General features: G+C 34.1%; 1 protein-coding gene across 2 annotated transcripts in view; it reads right to left on the bottom strand.

Moving 5' to 3' along the window:
* Positions 1-537: 537 nt before the first annotated feature.
* Positions 538-19,581, bottom strand: part of SYK (spleen associated tyrosine kinase) — a 154,704-nt gene continuing 135,660 nt past the window's right edge. For both annotated transcript variants that reach the window (XM_031943755.1, XM_031943761.1), the window contains one exon: positions 538-2,396. In XM_031943755.1, coding sequence (XP_031799615.1) covers positions 2,324-2,396 — 73 coding nt within the window. In that variant the 3' untranslated portion in view covers positions 538-2,323. The remainder of the gene's footprint in view (positions 2,397-19,581) is intronic.

The raw sequence follows: 19,581 nt of genomic DNA, 5'->3' as shown, positions 1-19,581 counted from the left end.
GAGGGACAAATTGAATCCTCACTGGGTTAAAAAAAATTTTTTCTAGTTCCCAACTGCTGCAAGTTAGATTCTTTCACTCTTTGATAGCAAAGGTAAGTTAATATTAACAGTAAAAGATACAGTACTCTGGGCCATCTAGATGTTAAAGGTTTTTTTGTTTCCCTCCTAAAAGATGAATTGTGAATATTTATTTTTAGTTTAATGTCATTTATCTGAAGGGAAAAAATGCTGCTCTTTAGGCTGACAGATATCTTTATTAATCATTTTTCTGCAAATAACTAAAACTTATTTTGTAAATTTCTATTAAGAAATCAATTTCTGTAAAGTCTTCTGAAAAATCACTGGTTTGTCTGAATGTATAAATAATGCAAAATACTGCTTATTCAGCTTTTTATTAGAGAGGCCAGATGATTTTTCTGAATCAAATTTTAATTTCTATAAAGTTTTCATTTCTTCAAAAAATATAGAAAAATTATGCTTATTACATAAACAAAGAATAGATATGAGGGAAAAGCATGATTAAATAAAAACATAATGTAACAAAACATAACATTTTAATTTTAAAAAATTATCACATAAGTCACATAATTGAGATAATACAATTTTGAAAGTCCTGTTAAGTGACAATCTAAGATGGTTGTTAAGGTTAATTGGTTTTTTCAGCCCTTCTTCAGCAGTCTAGAAAGCATTTAAGTGAGCCTATAAAAAATATTTCTCAGAAAGGTAGCATGTCATAACCTCAGGAAAGGAAAGCATAGGAGGTTATTTTTAGGATATTACAGTTTTCTCCTCAACCTTCTTAACCCAAATCCCTTTCATTTTAATAATTCTTATTGATTTTGGCCTTTATTTTTCAGCATGCCTCCATTTCTAGAAGAAATAGATCACTTTGCTCCTTCCCTTTACCCACACTTTAGTCCCAATAGCAATAGTATTTTGTTTTGTTTTTCTGCACAAAGTTTTTACTCCAAAATTACAAAGTGATTATCATCTGAGTATCTCATATTTAGACACTATTGTTAATTTGAACACTCTAGGCCCCAACAAGCATGTTGCAGGGGTGGAGAGTGGATGAGAAATGATGGATGCAGGAAAAGAGAAAGTGACAATCTAGTCAAGGAATTCAGATCTTCATGCTCCATTCCAGTTAACAGTGGCAGCTGTAACATAATTATGACAACTGAAAGAAGATAGATCGAATAGGAATAGTTTTCTGCCAAATCAAAAGAGTAAGAAAATGTTTTATTAGTTTCAGTCATACATATACATAGTATATATAGGTATACTATGCTTTTCTTAGGGTATCTATCTTATAAAATATGCTTAATCTTTCATCTGCAAAAATGCATTTCACCATGGCTTGTAACAGAAGGACTAAGGTATTAAAAGCAATTCATTTATTAAAAACAAAACATGATTTTCATATTTTTTCCATTGGCATGCCTTCTATTTCATCTAACAAAGCAAAAGTAAATATAAAATATTTCTTTTCTATTCAAGCCAACATATTAATACAACCTTCACAGGAAAATGCACTTTTACTCTCAGGGAATATTTTACAATGTAAAATTTGAGACTTGTCAAGATAATCCTATATTTAACCTATTACCTTTTCCCCTCACTCTTTTTCCTCCTTCTATCTTATTCTATTCCATTCCTCTGTGTCCTATTCCATTTTTTTCTCATATTGTCCAATTCTGAATAATTCTTCAATGAGAGTCTATATCAGAAAATATTTGTTATAATTCATTTAGGCCTATTAAACATTCAACTGCATATACAGGAGGCAGAGAGCAGTTAAAACATAAAAGAAATTAAAATATATTTTAAAGATTGTTATGAAAACAATGTAAAAAGGAAATAAAATTAATCTAGCAGACTCCTTTTATCCTATTGTTCCCTTCCATACTCTACTACTTTTTCTGTCCTGCCATCTCATCTGCCTGCCATCCCTTTCTCTCTTTTTGTCTCTTTCTCTGTCTGTCTGTCTGTCTGTCTCTCTCTCTGTCTCTCTGTCTTGTCTCTTTCTTCTGTTTTTCTGCCCCCCTCTTTCAATGTAATTGGGTATCTATGTTTACTTTGTAAAGTATATATATTTGGACAAAACCTGTGTTGAATATAAGCAAAGGGAATTATAACAACAGCTGTTACACAGGCAATTTTGTTCTTCAATCTGGCAATACTGAATGGTAGCTTTAGCATTATCAATAAAATGTTCTAAGTTAAATTCATTTAACAATATGACAATTTCTTTTATAGCTTGTCTGCTGTAGGGTTTCTATGATTCCCTCTAAAGGAAATAAGAATTGATGTTCTGGATCTGTTAATGAACAACATCATAGTAGTAATTGCGTAGCCGTAATTCAACAGCTGAAAATGCAGGTCTGTTTTCAATCCTGAAATGAAAAGAGAAGTATTATTATTTAGATATATACACATAAGAAAAGACACTTTCATATTACCCTTCCACTTTGTTTTTTAAACTATTGGTGTATCCCAATTTTAGGATGTTTTTTATCATTTTATTTTATTTTTTTTACAGAGGCAATTAGGGTTAAATGATTTGCCCACAGTCACACAATCAGCAAGTGTTAAGTGTCTGAGGTCATATTTGAACTCAAGTGTTCTTGACTTCAGGGCTGGTGCTCCATCTACTACACCAATTAGCTGCTCCTATTTTATTTTATTTTTAAAAGACAAAATATATTTTGCTACACTTCAACAAAAATAGTAATGGACATCTGAACTACAGAACTAAAGTGAAATAAAATAATAAAACAATAAAGAGCCAGCATCAGCTGAAAAAAAAAAAAAACCCTACAAATTTGCAAGGCCCAAAAGTTAACTCTGGGGATTAAATTGTGGAGGAACACAAAAGAAAGGCAAGACAGGGTTTTCTGGAGGGATATTTTCTAGAGGTATAGTTCTAGAGGTGGTGGGAGTGGGGGAAGGAGAGAGGGATTCTAAAGATATGGTTTAATTTTTTTTTTAAGTTCCTAATTATGTGTTGACTAACAAATAGTTTAATTTGAAGAGGAGATAGAATGTGATCCCTTAGTGCCGTTAGATGGTGACATATCCATTGCCAGCAAAGAAAAGAAAAATAAATCTAAATCACACTGGGAAAAAAAAAAAAAAAAAAGGCTGACCAAAAGTGACGATTTCTGGTCTCCAAAAAACACATGGAAAGTCTAAAGTAAATGCTATGTTTGTCCAAATGCTGGGACTTCTACCTAAAATTTCACAAGATTATATGGAGGCTAAAAAAATGAAGACATGGTGAGTGTCAGTTGGTAAATTGTCTACTTCAATTTCCTGCTTAAAATGATAGTCAAAATTTTATCCTGAGAGTGTCAATTTCCAGCCACTAATAAGAACAATTCAAGTAAATTCAGGTAAGTGAAAATGTATTTAATTTGCTGCTATTTTTTAAATATAATTGAGATACAAATGTGAAAACAAAGCAGTCACTGCCTTTAAGGGATTTACAATCTACTGGCTGAGAGGTACCATATATTTTTAATAGGAATGCAGGACTGCTTCAATATTTGGAAAACTACTAACATAATTTAATAAAATGATCCACAAAAATCTTATGATTATATTGATAATTTAAAAAAATGTAAAGCTTATTTCTATTAAAAATACTAGAAAATCTCATAATAAATGGATATTTCCAGAACACAAGTGGTACCTAAATCCAAGATCAACCATAATCTGTAATAGAAATAAACTAGATCTTTTCCAAGAGTAAAGTAAGGATGTTGATTATTATCATAATATTCAATACAGTGCTAGAAATCCTAGCTATATTTATAAGACAAAAAAAAAAAAAAAAAAAAAAGAAAAGAAAAGAAATTGAAGCATAGCAAAGGTAGAGTAAAACAATAACTTTATTTTTTGCCAAAAATGTTGTAGTTGGAGCATCCTAAACAGTTAACCAAGAGATTAAATGAAACTGACAATTTCAACAAAGTTATAAAATATAAAATAAAAACATTAAAAACTAGCATTTCTTTATAATAGTAATAAATCCATCAGGAAGAGAAAGAAAAAGAAGTTTCATTTAAAATAACTACAAAAATATAAAAAACTTAGGAGTCTACTTGCAAAGATTCATAGAGGAACTATATGAATACAGCTAAACACCTTACATAAGTAGACATCTTAATTATTGGAGAAGTATTAATTGCTCATGGGAAAGACTGAGGCTACATAATAAAAATAAGAATATTACCTAAATTAATTTAGTTATTTGAGACATGCCAATCAATCTAACAAAGGATAACTTCACAGGACTAGATAAAATAATAAAATTTATCAGGAGAAAAGGTCAAGAATTTTAAGAAATAATTTTTTTTAAGTAAGAAAGACATTCTAGATTTCAAACTGAAAGTTTGTTGTCCAACTTTCCATGACAAATTTTGGTTTTTGGTTTTTATTTTTTGTTTTTTTTGTTTTTTTTTTTGGCAAAGATACCATACTTTACTATTTCCTTCTCTAGCTCAATCCATGTAAGTGGAAACTAAGGAAGCAAGGTTAAATCACTTACTCAGGCTCACAAAGCTAGTAAGTGCCTGAAGCTGAATTTGAACTCAGGTCTTCTTAACTTGAGGCCTGGCACTCTATTCACTGCTAAGCAAAAACTGTATTATAAATTAGTAATGAACAATATAATTTGATTCTGGTTAACAAATAGAAAAGCTGATCAGTGAATTAGATTAGGTACACATCTAAAAGCAAATGATAACAGTAACCTTGTGTTTGATAAAAGTTCTCAGCTACTGAGCTAAGTAGTCACTATTTTTAAAAAATGCTTCTAAAACTGGAAAGCAGTCTGGCAGAAATTAGTTGTGTGTGTGTGTGTGTGTAATACCAATAAAAACTCCAAATGAGTGCATGGCTGACATAAACAATGATATAAATAAATTAAAGGAACAAGGAAGAAATTACTTGCCAAAAATTACTTCTTCTGGAATGAGGAACTGACCAAACATAGATAGAAAATCATAGAAAATAGACAATTTTTATTACACAAAATTTAAGAGAGTTTGCATGATAAAACCAATTTAGCTGAAACTAGAAGCAGACAAATGAGGAAAATTGCTTCAAATTTCTTTGAAATGTTCTTATTTTTAAGATTTACAGAGAACTAATTAAACATTATAATATTAGGAGCCATTCTATAATTGATAAGTGTCAAGGTTTGTAATTTTGCAAAATAAGAAAATCAAGCTACCAATAGTTATGTGAAAAATGTTCCAAATTGCTAACAGAGAAATGGAAATTAAAATATTTCTTGAAATTGCATCTCACTCTCATTAGAATAGCTAAACTGAATAAAAAGGGCAATAGAAAGTGGAGAAACTCTGGATGAGAATAAGACCTTTCAGCCTGGAGGGAACCTGCTGACAAAGTCTGGTTGGCTCTCCATCTCCCCTAAGGGCTTTTGACCTTCCTGAGAAGTCAGGAGGCAAAGACAAACTGTGTTGTAATTAAAACTTTGCCACTACCAAGTGGCAAAGAGACATCTACATACAATAGCAAGTTGTTTATATGGTTCCACATGCTCAGTGTTGCTTTGGTTATATAAGGGGGGTACCTTTATGTAAGTACCCTTATATAAGACTGAGAGAATTTGGAATAAACAGACGCCTTGTTTGACGATCCATATGAGTCCCTCCTCTTCACTCCTCTTCTAAGACCAAGGAGTCAGGCTGATACTGAGACCCTCTAGAGAGTTAGTCCAGACACAACATTTGGCACCTAAACATGGGGCCCTAGAAGGTAAGGTACACAGTAGCTTGACTGATGGATTGACGAGTTCAGCAAACAAGTTCCTGTGATTCACATAGGATAAGTATAAAGACAGGCAAGTGGGAAAGGCTGATCTAGTCACTTTTGTTTTCAGCCAAAATGGGGCAAACGCTAACAACAGAATCTCACTCCCAAAGGAAGTATGAAGCATGCTTAGTTAGAAGTAAGGTTTGTTGGTAATTCAGAAGCAGATAATGAGTTCTCGATGTTCTAGAGTGCACATCTCCTTGGCTTTCTAAGGAAGAGAGTTTGGAGTCAGGTAGTAGAAGAACAATTAACTGAATACAATGGGATAAAATTGCCTTTAAGAATTGCCACATATAAGAAAACAAAAAAGAAGGCTTTTAGCTTGCAGTATCAAACCAGGAAGTATGAAGAAAAAAACAAGCAGAGGACTGGTGCCAGTAGCTGTGGAGGGTACAGCACATGGGGAGGGGCTAAGGAAGTCTTTTTTAGTATTTTGTTTATATTTGTTATTGCTCTAGGAGGCTGGAGGGGTATGGTGAGTTGGGTGGGGAGGGAGTTAAGGACTGCCCTGGAAGGTTTGTGGGGCATGAAGCTTTTGTTTCCCAACCAGCCTTCACTTCCGCCTAAGCCCATACATGCACCTTTGGGGTGGGGGGGTATCCTCTGCTTCTAGATCCTCCTCCCTCAACTCTGCCTTCATGGGTGGGAGGAGAAGCAGGTGATAATACCATCAGCCCAGCCATCTACACTTTTGTCTTCCTATGTCCTGAGGCAAGGCAAAGGAAAAGAGACATTTTACTGCACTTAGGATTTCTATTGAGCATTTTGGCTTTTTAGGCAGGGTGGTGGTGAAAGTCCTGCCAGCACTCTCACCTGCTTCCATCCAATGGAAAATTAATACAGGAGTGTTGGTGGAAGAGTAGCCCTTAACCAGTGAAAAAAAAATCCTGGGCTTATTAGATATAGTACAGGAGTAACTTCACCAAGGACACCTCCAACCTTCTCTAAGCCCATGGAATATTCATGTAAAGAAATCTGGAAAATGGAGGATGTTGACTGATTTGAGAAAAGTAAAGGAACAGGTGGAGACAATGGGAACTCTTCAGCCTGGGCTTCCATCTCCTACTCAATTGCCTAGGAAATGGCATCTCTGGGTTATAGACATTAAGAATTGTCTGAGGGATAGACCTGAGGTATAGACCCTCAGGATAAAGAAGATATAAAAAGATTTGCCTTTTCAGTGCCGAGCATTAATTTAGCTAATGAGCCTTACAAAAGATCTGAATGGACAGTTTTGCCACAGGGAATGAAAAATAGCCCTTAAGATGTGTCAAATGTATGTGGCTGCTGCTCTTACTCCAGTAAGAAAAGCATTTGCAAAAGTTATGTTATTACATTACATAGATGATATCTTGGGGGTGTGCACTTGAGGAGCAAATGTTAGAAGCATGACTACAAAAGACCACAGAAACACTAAGGAACTACTGTATATGGTCTCAGAAAAAAAATCAGAGACATGTTCCTTTTCAATATTTAGGATATGAAATATATCCTAAGGTACTCACAGTACAAAAATTTTCTTTAAGAACAGAGAAGTTGAACATTTTAAATGACTTTCAGAAACCAATAGGAGATATCCAATGGATATGTCCAGTGTTACGCTTAACTACTCATCAATTACGACCATTGTATGACATTTTAAGGGGAGACACTGATTTAGACTCATCTTGCCAGCTTACAAAAGAAGCCCAAGAAGCTCTGAGAAAGGCTGAACTAGTCTTATCCAATGTAGTTGAGTCACTCAAAAATCTTTGGAAATGTCAGTTTTTGCTACAAAACAGGCACCTACATCAGTCCTTCATAAGGAGACAGTGTGATTGAGTGGATGATCCTCCAAGCACAACCAAACCAAAACCTCATTCCTTACCTAGTGCTTGTGACTAGAATCTTATTAAAAGCCATTAAGTAAGTAATACGATTATCTGGGATAAGACCTGACAAGATATGCACCTTTTATACCAATGCACAAATTAATGTATGCTGTGAAAACCATTCCAGTGGCAAATTTTATTGGCCATAGCTCCAAATTTTACACACAGCTCCACTTTAAAGAAAACCTGGCTTTTACATAATTGGCCATGGATTTTTGAAAAAAAAGTTTCTAAGGTTCCTCTTTAAGGACCAACCATCTTTACAGACACATCCAAAAATAAGATTTGTGCTGTATATTCTGATATAGGTATGAAAAGAATAGTCAGAACTTCCTTTCAGTCTACTCAACAGAATGAGTTATATGCAATTATGCTAGCTCGCTCTTATTGTCTGGGAAATGAAAATATCATATCTGATTTGGCTTATTCAGTAGGTGTGGTACAAAGAATTGCCACAGCCCAAATAAAATTTGTAGACTCTAACATATATAAGCTTTTTAAGGAACTTCAGGAGCAAGTGAGAAAATGTTTTACATCTTGCATTTCTATTCTCATATGGAACTTGTTTTTTTATGTAAACACAAAACCAGATCACCTTCTCACAATGTTAGTTAACACTCCTCTATTTCAGGTAACCCAAGAGTCTCATTCTAAACATCATCAAGCTACGCAAGCTTTACGTCTGCAGTTTGGTATAACAATAGGAAGCTAGGAGCATAGTAAAAGCCTGTACAGCTTGCCTTACTTTCCATACTCCTATGTTCCCTCCAAGGAAGGAACTCTTGTGGTTTGAGATCCAATGAAATTTGTCAAATGGATATGACCCATTATAAATCTTTTGGTTGATTTATTCACGTCTTTATCCATGTTGTAGTGGACACCTTTTCAGGATTTACTATAGCAGGCCAGAACTCTGAAAGGGTGTACTTGAATCTAAGACAGCAGAGGGCTTGTAGTTAAGTACCTATTTGGTGTGAGATGATGGTTTTCTACATCTCTACTTGATGTAATGTAATGATATGGTCAATTTAGTTGGTGTATACTTAGGATAATGTGGTGATGTGATGTTCTACAGCTGCACATGCCCAATGTGGTGTTGTAAAATAGTCATGCTGGGGTATTTAAGGGAATCCCAGAGACAGAGGGCAATCTCAGCCAGAAGAAGACTTCAGGCTCCAGACTCCAGAGGCCAGACTCCATCTTTGACCAGCCATGTGAATGCTCTCCTTCCTCCTTCACTTCACTCCCCTACCAAGCCCCAACGCCTCAGGCTGATCCCGAGGCCCACCAGAGAGCTAGTCCAGACATTACAATCTACTTTTGCAATACCAGCAGTGAAACAGACAGCAAAATACAGGCTTTTGCAATTATTGGCATGCCACAAGCAATAAAAACAGATAATGGACCTGCATATACTTGTAAACATTTTGCACACTTTTGTGCACAGTATCAGATCTCATATACCACTGGCATACCCTTTAATCCTCAAGGACACAGAGACATCAAGACGCTCCTCCAAATATTAAAAAAAAAGGGGGGAGCCATAGGTTGTAGCATCTGGACTAGCTCTATGGAGGATCTCTGGACAAGCCTTGGTCTTAGGAGTGATGAAGGCAGGAGAGCCACCAGGAGAATCTCTGTTTCTGTCTCCATCTTCTGTGTCTCCTCTGTGTCTGAGTCTGAGTTTGCGTGTCTGAGTTTGAGTCCGAGTTTGAGTCCAAGTCTGGGTCCTGTCTCCAGTTGTCTCAACCCTTAAATATCTCAGTATGATTACATCATTACATCACACTAAGTATATGCCAACTAGAGTGATTATATCATTACATCACACTAAGTATATGTGAACTAGAGAACCATTATCTCATCAATCACACTGAGTAAGCACCCTGCTGTAAGTATTCTTGCTTCAAGTAGAACACAGGTGGTCATACCCTACCTGACTTCTCAGGGAGGGAGGTGAGAAATTCCAAAGGGAAAAATGGGGAGCCAGACTAGATAGTTTTAGCAGGTTTCCTCTGAGCTGAAGGGTCTTATACCTCACTCAGAGTTCCCCCAACAACAACAGTCCTCTACATATAACAGGTAACTCTAGAGACTTTCTAAACTTAACCCTTTATACTATTAATTTTTTTATTTTTGATGCACTGGCTCTGACAGACAGGTTTCATAATCCATTGGAAGGGCAGTGTCTAGTGCAAGAAACTCCAGTATCTTTAGATAATCACCAGGTGATATGGAGAGATCCAGAGAGTGGTGAATGGAAGACAGACTAACCACTTGGGGCAGAGGGTTTGCTTGTGTCTCTACAGATGGAGAAGGAATCCAGTGGGTGCTGATGAGTCATATCCACCTTGTCCATCAGAGAGAGATGGAAAAAGAGAAGACCCTCAAAACAAAGGAGAAGATCCAAGAAACATTGGGTGGTTCCATCTCTGACTCTGCCCACCACTGAAAGAGCATACCAGTTAACTCTATGAATATGGCAATTGATTCATGAACATTACCATAAAAAAATTAATGAAACTGATGCAGGACTTCAAAACTTGCAGGAGTCATCAGATTCCCTGAGACATGAAGTGATGGACAATAGATTGGCTTTGGACTATCTCTTGGCTGCCGAAGGAGGTGTATATGTGGTTGCGAATTGATAGCTACTTTCTATACCTTCCTTTTGGGACTCATGGAAGTTTTGTTTATTGTTTAAGTATTTTGTTTATTCATGTTGTTTGTTATATTACTACTTGCTTATATATTACTACTTATTTGTGTGATTCCTCCCATGCTGATGGATTTTACCACTGATGTATATCTGCCTCAATTAAAACAAAAGAAATGGAGAGATGTAGAGGGCCACAGATATTGGGGGAACTCTGGGTAAGATATAAGACCCTTCAGCCCGGAGGGAATCTGCTGACAATGTCTGGTTCAGCTCTCCATGTCCCTTAAGGGCTCTCAGCTTTCCTGAGAAGTCAGGGGGCTGTGACAACCTGTATTGTAATTAAAACAGTGTGATACCAAGTGGGAAAGAGACATCTACATACAATAGCAAGTTGTTTATATAGTCCCACATGTGCAGTATATAGTTAGTGCATGTGCAGTGTTGTTTTGGTTATATTAGGATATTAGGGTATATAAAGCTGAGAGAATTTGGAATAAATGGACTCCATGTTTGATCACCCATGTGAGTCCCTCTTTTTCACTCCTCTTCTAAGATCAAAGACACGGGCTAGTATGGAGTTCCTTCAGAGAGTTAGTCCAGACACAACAATGATTACTATCCCTACTTTTTTCCTAATAAATTCTACTTCATTATTGTTGTTTGTGTAATTCTCTTATTTCCATCTGTTAACTCTTCTACTTTACTTCTACTTGTTAACTTGCCTTCCCCTTATCTTCTCCTCCCACCCTTTCCCTTTTTCTTTATCTTTTTGTCATTAATTTGTATATCTTATCCTGCTCCTGCTAGCCCACATTCTTCTATAGCCCATCTTATCCTGTTAACTTATCCCTTATTTCTTTATAGATTTTGGAGGGTGCTGTTTTCTCCTTGGTATATATATGTGTATACACACATTATATATATACATGTATGTATATGTATTGTTCTCTCTTTAACCACCCCCTCCTCCCCCATCCAATTCCTTTGGAGCAGTTCTTGCTCTTGAATCTTATTTGTATAATATAATAACTATTTTTACCTTTTTTCTAAATAATTTGCTTTTTAGAGTCACATCATACTCAGTTGTATACCAATATTTGTTTTGGACTGTCCATTTACTGATGTCAATGTTAGACATATGGTTTATGTAAAACATAAACAGTTTGTCCTTATTGAGTCCCTTTAAGTCTGTCCTTATTGAGTCTTTTTGTCATCTTTGATGTTGCCTCTTATATGTTAAGTTTTCTAGAGTTCAGGTTTATTTGTGACAAAACTCTGAAAAAATAATAGTTCATTGCATGTCCATTTTTCATTCAATATTATGCTTAATTATAAAACTAACCCTTGCCTAAAGCATGTGTCAAATAAAAGATCACAAAGCAAGTGCTCATCCCTTGCATTTCACAGAGAATCCTAGCCTATAGACAATTCTGGGACTAGATTCATTTCAGACAGTACTAGTAGGTCTGCGATAAGAATTTGCTTTTTTGTTTGTTTTGTTGCTATTTGTTTTGCTAGATATTTTTTAGTTTCCTGTACAATTTAGAAAATTAATCATTTTTAATTCTCTTCCTTCCCTATTCTTAAGACAAGCAATTTTGTAAAAGGTATTCCCATGTTAGACATGCTGCAATGAGGAAAAAAATACATGAAATAAAATAAAAATATAGTAAAATGTATGCTTCGATCTGTATTTAGACTCTTCAATTTCTCTCTCTCTGGAAGTAGATAGTATTTTTTTTTTTTTTTTATCATGGGACCTTTGGAATTATCTTGGCTCATTATCTTGAGCTATGTCTTTCATAGCTGATCATTCTTATAATATTGCTTTTGCTGTATACAGTGTTTTCCTGGTTCTGCTCACTTCACTTCATAGAAGCTTTCCCAGATTTCTGAAATTTGCTGGCTAATCATTTCTTATAGCACAATAGGACACTATCCTATGTGTATATATATATATATATATATATATATATATAATGTTTAGCGCAATCACATACCATAACTTGGTCAACTATTCCCCAATTAATCAGTATCCCTTCAATTTCTAATACATTGTCACCCCATATTTTTGTTCAAAGAGGTCCTTTTCCCTTTTCATTGGTCTCTTTGGGCTAAAGAGCTAAAGTTGGAAGTGGTATTAATGGGTCAGAGGATAGAAACAGTCTTTTGGGTGCAGTTCCAAATTGTTTTCCAGAATGGTTAAACTAGTTCACAGTTCCAACAGTTCCAATTCTTCCATATTTGCTCCAGCATTCATCACTTTTCCTTTTTTCTCATGGTAACCAATCTGACAAGTGTGAGATGGTAGCTTAGACTTGTTTTAATTTGCATTTTTCTGATCAGTAGAGCATTTCTTCATGTGAGTATTGACACCTTTGATTTCTTTTTCTGAAAACTGCTCAAATTCTTTGAACATTTATTAACTATTTTTTCTTTGTTTGCTGCTGCTGCTTCTTTTTAAACATATTTGGCTTAATTCCTTGTATATTTAAAAAATGTGGCAAAATCCTTCCTACCCGCAATTTTTTATTTTATTTGTGGAAATACTATTTAATTTTATGTAATAATTGACCTATTTTGATTTCTATAATCAATCTATTTCTAATTTGGTCATAACTCTTCCCCTTATTCATGGATCTGACAGGTACTTTTTTTTATGTTCCTCTGACTTATCACCCGTTATATCTAAACCATTTAACCATACTGACCAGTGTGTGGTATTGGTCTAAGACTAATTTCTTTTTTAAAATTTTATTAAAGCTTTTTATTTACAAAACATATATGCATATTTTTCAACAATGACCTTTACAAAACTTTCTGTTCTAAATTTTTCCCTCTTTTCCCTCATCCTATCCCCTAGATGGCAGGTAGTCCAAGACATGTTAAATATGTTAAAATATGTGTTAAACTCAATATATGTATACATATTTATAGAGTTATCTTGCTGCACAAGAAAAATTGGATAAAGGTCATCATCAGTTCATGTAAGTCTCTCTAGGCCTCTCTGAAATCATCCTGTTGATCATTTCTTATAGAACAATAATATTCAATAACATCCATATGCCATAATTCATTTAGTCATTCTCCAATTGATGGGCATCCATTCAGTTTCCAGTTTCTATCACATGTGGGTCCTTTCCCCTCCTTTAAAACCTCTTCCTGCTGGGTTTTATTAGTAGTACATAGAAATGCTGAAAATTTATGTGGATTTATTTTATATTTTATGGCTTTGCTAAAGTTGTGAATGATTTAAACCAGTTTTAAAATTTATTCACTAGTGTTCCCTTATACCAAAGAGTGACAGTTTTGAGTCCTTATTGCCCATTTTCTCCTTTTAATATCTTATGCCTTATTGCCATAGCTAATATTTCTAATAAATTAGTGAATTATAGTGGTTGGTGAAAATCAACATCTTTACTTCACTCCTGGTTTTACTGGGAAGTCTTCAAATTTATCTCCACTGCAGATAATGTTTGCTCTTTATTTTAGATAATATTACTTATCATTTTCAGAAGGGCTCCATTTATTTCTGTACTTTCTAGTGTTGGAATAGAAATGATTGTTGCATTTTATTAAAGGCTTTTTTCAACTATTGATATATATCATGATTTTTGTTTTTACTATTGAAATGATGAATTTGTTGTATATACTTCTAATCCTCCCTGATATTTTGCTGGATATATGACAATGTTCTCTTTTGTTTTATTTTCTATTCCTTTTCTGTTTTTCTTTTTGTTTATTCTGATTTTTAAAACAAAATAAAAAAAAAGAAATAGCATGATGCTCAGTATTATCAGTAAATATGGTCATAAAGTCTAAAATCTACACTTCAGAGTTTAGGAAACACCCAGTATAGAAATGACATAGACTGGCAATTTATCATCTAAAAGTATCATATAGTTCACTGAGAGGTTGAGTAATATGTCCAAAGATATAGAAGTTGGAGCAGCTAGATAGAGCAGTGGATAGAGCACCAGTCTTGAAGTCAGGAGGACCTGAGTTCAAAGCTGATCTCAGATACTTAATACTTCCTAGCTGTGTGACCCTGGGCAAGTCACTTAGTCTAACTGTCTCAGCAAAAAAAAAAAAAAAAAAAGATACAGAAGTGGTGACCCAGGTATTTCTGAATATAATGACAGCCTTTTATTTATTATACTCTACTGTCTCTTGGATGGTATATATATGCTGGAAAAATAAGGTTTTGGATTATGAATGAAAAAGGCCAAAAGTTTGTAGACTAATATAAAGCTCCCACTTAATACACAAATCATCATTGAGAGACAATATGTAATAATGACAAGAGTATGGGATTTGGAGACAAGAAACATTGGTTCAACTACTTTCACTACTTTTTAATTCTATAACCATAAGCAAGTCAGTCTCTTAGGGTCTAATTGGCTAGCTTACAAAAAAGAAATGATGATAATACTTGGAAACACTCATTTTACAATAGTTTTGTAGTAGTGTACTTTGCAAAAAACAATAGCAACAAACCAAAAATCTATTGTAACAGTACATAAATGTTAAAGTACTGCTTTTCTCAAGAAAAGAATACAAATTGTTAAATAACAAACTATTATAAAAATGAAACTATAATTTAGCAGAAAAAGATGATTAATGAAAAACATTATCAATCGACTGAATATAATCAGATGATTAATTAAAGCAAAAGTAAAGGTCAATATTATACCAATACCACTGAGAACGGAATAACAATGAGAATATATTGCCTGTTTTACAACAACTTAAGCTGGATAAATGCAAAATTTATAGACAATGACTAATTATTATCACTTAAAGAAATTTAATTATTGTAAAAATGTAAATAATTATTATAGTCAATGGTATAGTCTTGATATTCCTGGCCTCCTTCCTTATACAAGATACTATCCCCCAACTCTATATTTCCATTCATGCATGTAATTCTCTCCCTCCTGAGCTCCAACTCTTAGCTTCTGTCTCTGTTTTGGTTTCCTCACATTTCATTCTTGCTTCCATTTCAATGACATAAAATTGTAATGCTTCTCTCTAAGTATTTGTTTCATTCACACCATCCTCATGCTCCTTTTCCCCATTCTATGATTCTCTAGATTCTGTCTTCAGAAATGTTAATTCTCAGTAGAGTGTTGGTTTGCAATTGGAGAATAGACTGAAACCCTTGCCTGGGTAGAAATGGGGGCAATTCTGTTCTTTCTTGTGACTGTTTCCCTTTGTAGTTTACCTCATAATACCACAATATTCTGCCTTTAAAACAACCAAAACTGAGTAGGCAGCATAATTTTATGGAAAAAAAAATTACCTCTGGAGTAAAAATATATCTGGTTTCAAATAATTCCTCTGGTGTTAACTATCTGAATAAGTATTGACAAGTCATCTAATCTTATTCAATTTCTTCTACAAAATAAAGGGATTAGACTAGGTGGCTTTTGTGAGCTTCTATATCTATGATCATAAGGATTCAATCACTTCTTTTCCACAACTGAAAATTAATATTAAGAATAGAACTCCATTTTGATGAAAATGATTCTTTGCATTTTCTCCCTTCTCCCAGGAGAGTTTGCCTTCCCAGAAGGGAAGTGGGGTGGATTTGTATTCAATAAAGTCCTTATATCTGTCTATACTTAAGTTGCACTCATCCTTCTGTAATTTGTCTTTCTTCTATACTATTATCCTAAAGTGAGGAGAAAAAACTAAAATTCATTTGTCCTGTTCCCTTCTTAATTCCTAATCCAGTCCTGAGCCACCCATGTTCTTACCTTTCCTCTCCCTGAGAGGCATATCTATAAAAATCATTTTCTTATAAGAAAATCCAATTTCTTCTCTGACATGTTAATCCACTTTTTATATATACTTTCCTTTTTAATACTTTAGCTTTCACAACCCAGTGGAACTTTCTTTGCCTTGGATAAGGCAAGAAAATCTCCAAATTTTCTCTCATTGTGCAAGGTTTAAAATAAAATTAAAAAAAAATCTAGACTCAAATAAACAAATAAGACTCTTTCTTTCCATTTCCATACCTGGTGTCCAAATATTAGGAGACACCATTTTCTAGTGCTAAGCCATAAGCAGATTATGCTCTGAGCTTGACACAACATTTTTTGCTCTAACCCTCTTGATGGTCTTAGCCACAGCAAAATCCCAGAAGTCTTTCACAGCAGTTTCTATAAGCACCTGTAGCACTCATCTTCTAGTCATTAAGCCATGTTATAAATCAAACTTATTTCACTGTTGCTGTTAACCCTTACAGTCAATCAGCTCCACAGCTCACTGCATCACAATAGGTGCAAGTATTAAAATCTCACCACACTGCCTCAGATTCCTCTAGTTAGGGGTGAGGCTCCAATATGTTTCTTTGCTCGCAAGCCATTTCCCTTGCTTTAAAATTAAGCTTTTGTTTGTGTCTTTACTTTCCTGTTTCTACTCTGCTTTGTTTGGCTCTGATCACCCACAAATTAGAAGTTGGTTCCAGTTCAGTTGATACTAGATACACTTAAAATCATTTCATAGTCTTTAATTATGATCTGATCATATTTAATTTTATGCTGTTTGTTCAGTTTGTATCTTGAATGCCATGCTCCTGTCTGGATTTTTGAAAGAATGAACAAAAATCTTTTATTTTACTGAAAGTATAGTTGTTTTCCTAATGTTTGAGTACACTTTTCTAAGATAGGTTCTTCTGAGGTGTCAATCAATACCTTTAGATCTTTGGAATATCATTTCTTTTCCATTTTTAAAGTTTGTTTTCTGGGAATCACATAGTAATTGTGTAACATTAAGATTGTTCTTCTTAGCAATTTGGATAGGCTTTTTTTTTTTTTTTTAAAGATTGATGCTTTGGAAGGGAAGGAGAAGGAAGAGAAGGGAAAAGAAGTCCTATAATCTGACTTTGTTTCTTAAAGAGCCAAATTTAATTATTCTTAATGTTGATGTTTTTTGGTTTCTCTCTGTAATTAATATCTGATTTCCAATCTTTCTGATGAAATTCTTGTATTATTTCTTGAAGGAAGCTTACTACCTTTTCTCTTTTTATGAAATTTTTTTTCCAGAAGACTAAATCACATTTTTTCATATTGCATTTTCATATTTAAGATTCTTGTTTTGTAGAACTCTGTTTTTCCAAACTTTTAAACTATTCTTTGTATTACTTTCCTTCCTCCTCTGCATTTTTGTGTTCCTATGTTGTCATTCTCTTTTTTAAGAAAATCTATCGTTAGGAAAAGTTTCTTTTCTTTTGCTCTGAACCCCTTAGTTTTTATTGTGATTATTTTTTTCTTTTAAGACTTTAATTTCTACATTTTACATATGTACACATTTTACTTGCTCTTCTGATTCATTCTGGAATATTTTGAGAATTCTTTCTTTTTCCCTTGGGGACCTTGCAGGATATGTTTTGATACTTTTTTTCGGTCTTGGGATTCTGAATCAATTAAAAAAATAAAATGTGCCCACTGAGATAGATTTTTTTTCCTCCCTGAATATTTATTTTTCTTTTTCAACTAGGTTCTGTCTTTCTTTGTCATTCCCTTTGCTGATTTTTTTGTGTGCATACACTGAAAATATGGTTAATATTAACTTTTCCTTAAGCACTTTTATTTCTATTGTGCTTTTCCTCCTCTCTTGCTTTTTCTCTGAAACCACTAGAACTAGATGAGTTCAGAATCCCTCACAAGGATATAAATATAATAATTGACATTAATATAATACAATAAGATGACTTTAAATGGTCACTGTAATTTGGTCTATTTTTTTCCACCTTTATAAGTAGATCTTTTGCTGGAGCCACTTCTACTTTTTAATACTGATTTTCTTAAGTCTTTATTTTCAATTCATACTGGGGAGGGATATTTCAACAGAACAGTGCTAGTTGGGCAATTAATTTATGAAGGAAAGTTCTTTCAAAGTAATGTGGCTTACACTTAGCTCCTTAGTTAAGAATCTCAATGGGAGAGTGCAAAGGGGGTAACACTAAGGTCTTTGCCTAAAATTGCAGCTGTCTTTAGAATTTAAAAACGTTGCAGAGGAACTGGAAATTGAATGAATGCCCATATATTAGGGGATGGGTGAATAAAATATGATATATGAATGTAACATAATATTATTGTTTATGTGTTATATGAATGTAACACAATATTATGATGAGCAGGCTGTGGAAAGACACGAACTGATGCTGAGTAATGTGAGTAGAACCAAAAGAACACTATAAACAGTAACAGCAAGATTATATAATGATCAGCTGTGATGGACTTAGCTCTTCTCAACAATATGTTGATTTGAGGAAATTCTAGTAGATTTAGGATGGAAAATGCCATCTGCATCCAGAAAGAACTATGGAGACTGAATATGGACTGAAGCATAGTAATTTCACCTTTTGGTTCTTGATTTTTGTTTTATCTTTCTAATGGATTTCCCCTCTTTGGTCTGATTTTTCTTGGGACAATATGAAAAATACAGAAATATGTATTTGCATATATTTAATTGCATATATCTAACAATTGCATATATTTAAAAATCTATATCAGATTGCTGAAGAAAGGAAGGAGGCAGAAAAATCTGGAGCAAAGTCTTACAAAAATGAATGTTGAAAACATGTATTTGGAAAAATAAAATACTATTGAAAAAAAGAAAAAAAAAAAACAGGAAAAAAGAATGTTGTAGGCCAGGGATGTAATGATAGGCGGAATGCAATGAGTGGAAGTTCTATGGAAAGGCCAGTATTGACAAGCAGTTGAGTTATTTAGTTATTTTTTGTAAGAATTACTTGAAGGCTTTTTTCTACATTTTCTTGTTCTTTACTAGTAATAATTGTACTGATGAGGAAAAATTGCTTTAGGATACCCCTCACTCTGCCTGACCAGCAACCTCAATTGTCCCACACCACCAGAGTGCCTCCAAAATGAGAACTACTGTCAAGGATCAGCTGATTGTGAATATCCTAAAGAAAGAACAGTTTTACCATAATAAGATCACCATTGTTGGGGTTAGTGCACTTGGCGTAGCATGTTCCATCAATATCTTAATGAAAAATTTAATTAATGGACTTGCCCTGGCTGATGTCATAGAAGATGAACTAAAAGGAGAAATGATGGATCTCCAATATGGCAGCCTTTTCCTGAACCATCAAAGATTGTTTCTGATAAAGACTACAATGTGACTGCAAACTCAAAGTTGATTATTGTTATGGCAGGAGCATGCCAACAGGAAGGA

This window comes from Sarcophilus harrisii, chromosome 1 (assembly GCF_902635505.1).
Source record: "Sarcophilus harrisii chromosome 1, mSarHar1.11, whole genome shotgun sequence".
NCBI classification, from domain to species: Eukaryota; Metazoa; Chordata; class Mammalia; order Dasyuromorphia; family Dasyuridae; genus Sarcophilus; species Sarcophilus harrisii.
The sequence above is the reverse complement of the archived record's forward strand: the minus strand, read 5'-3'. Positions and strand labels throughout refer to the sequence as shown.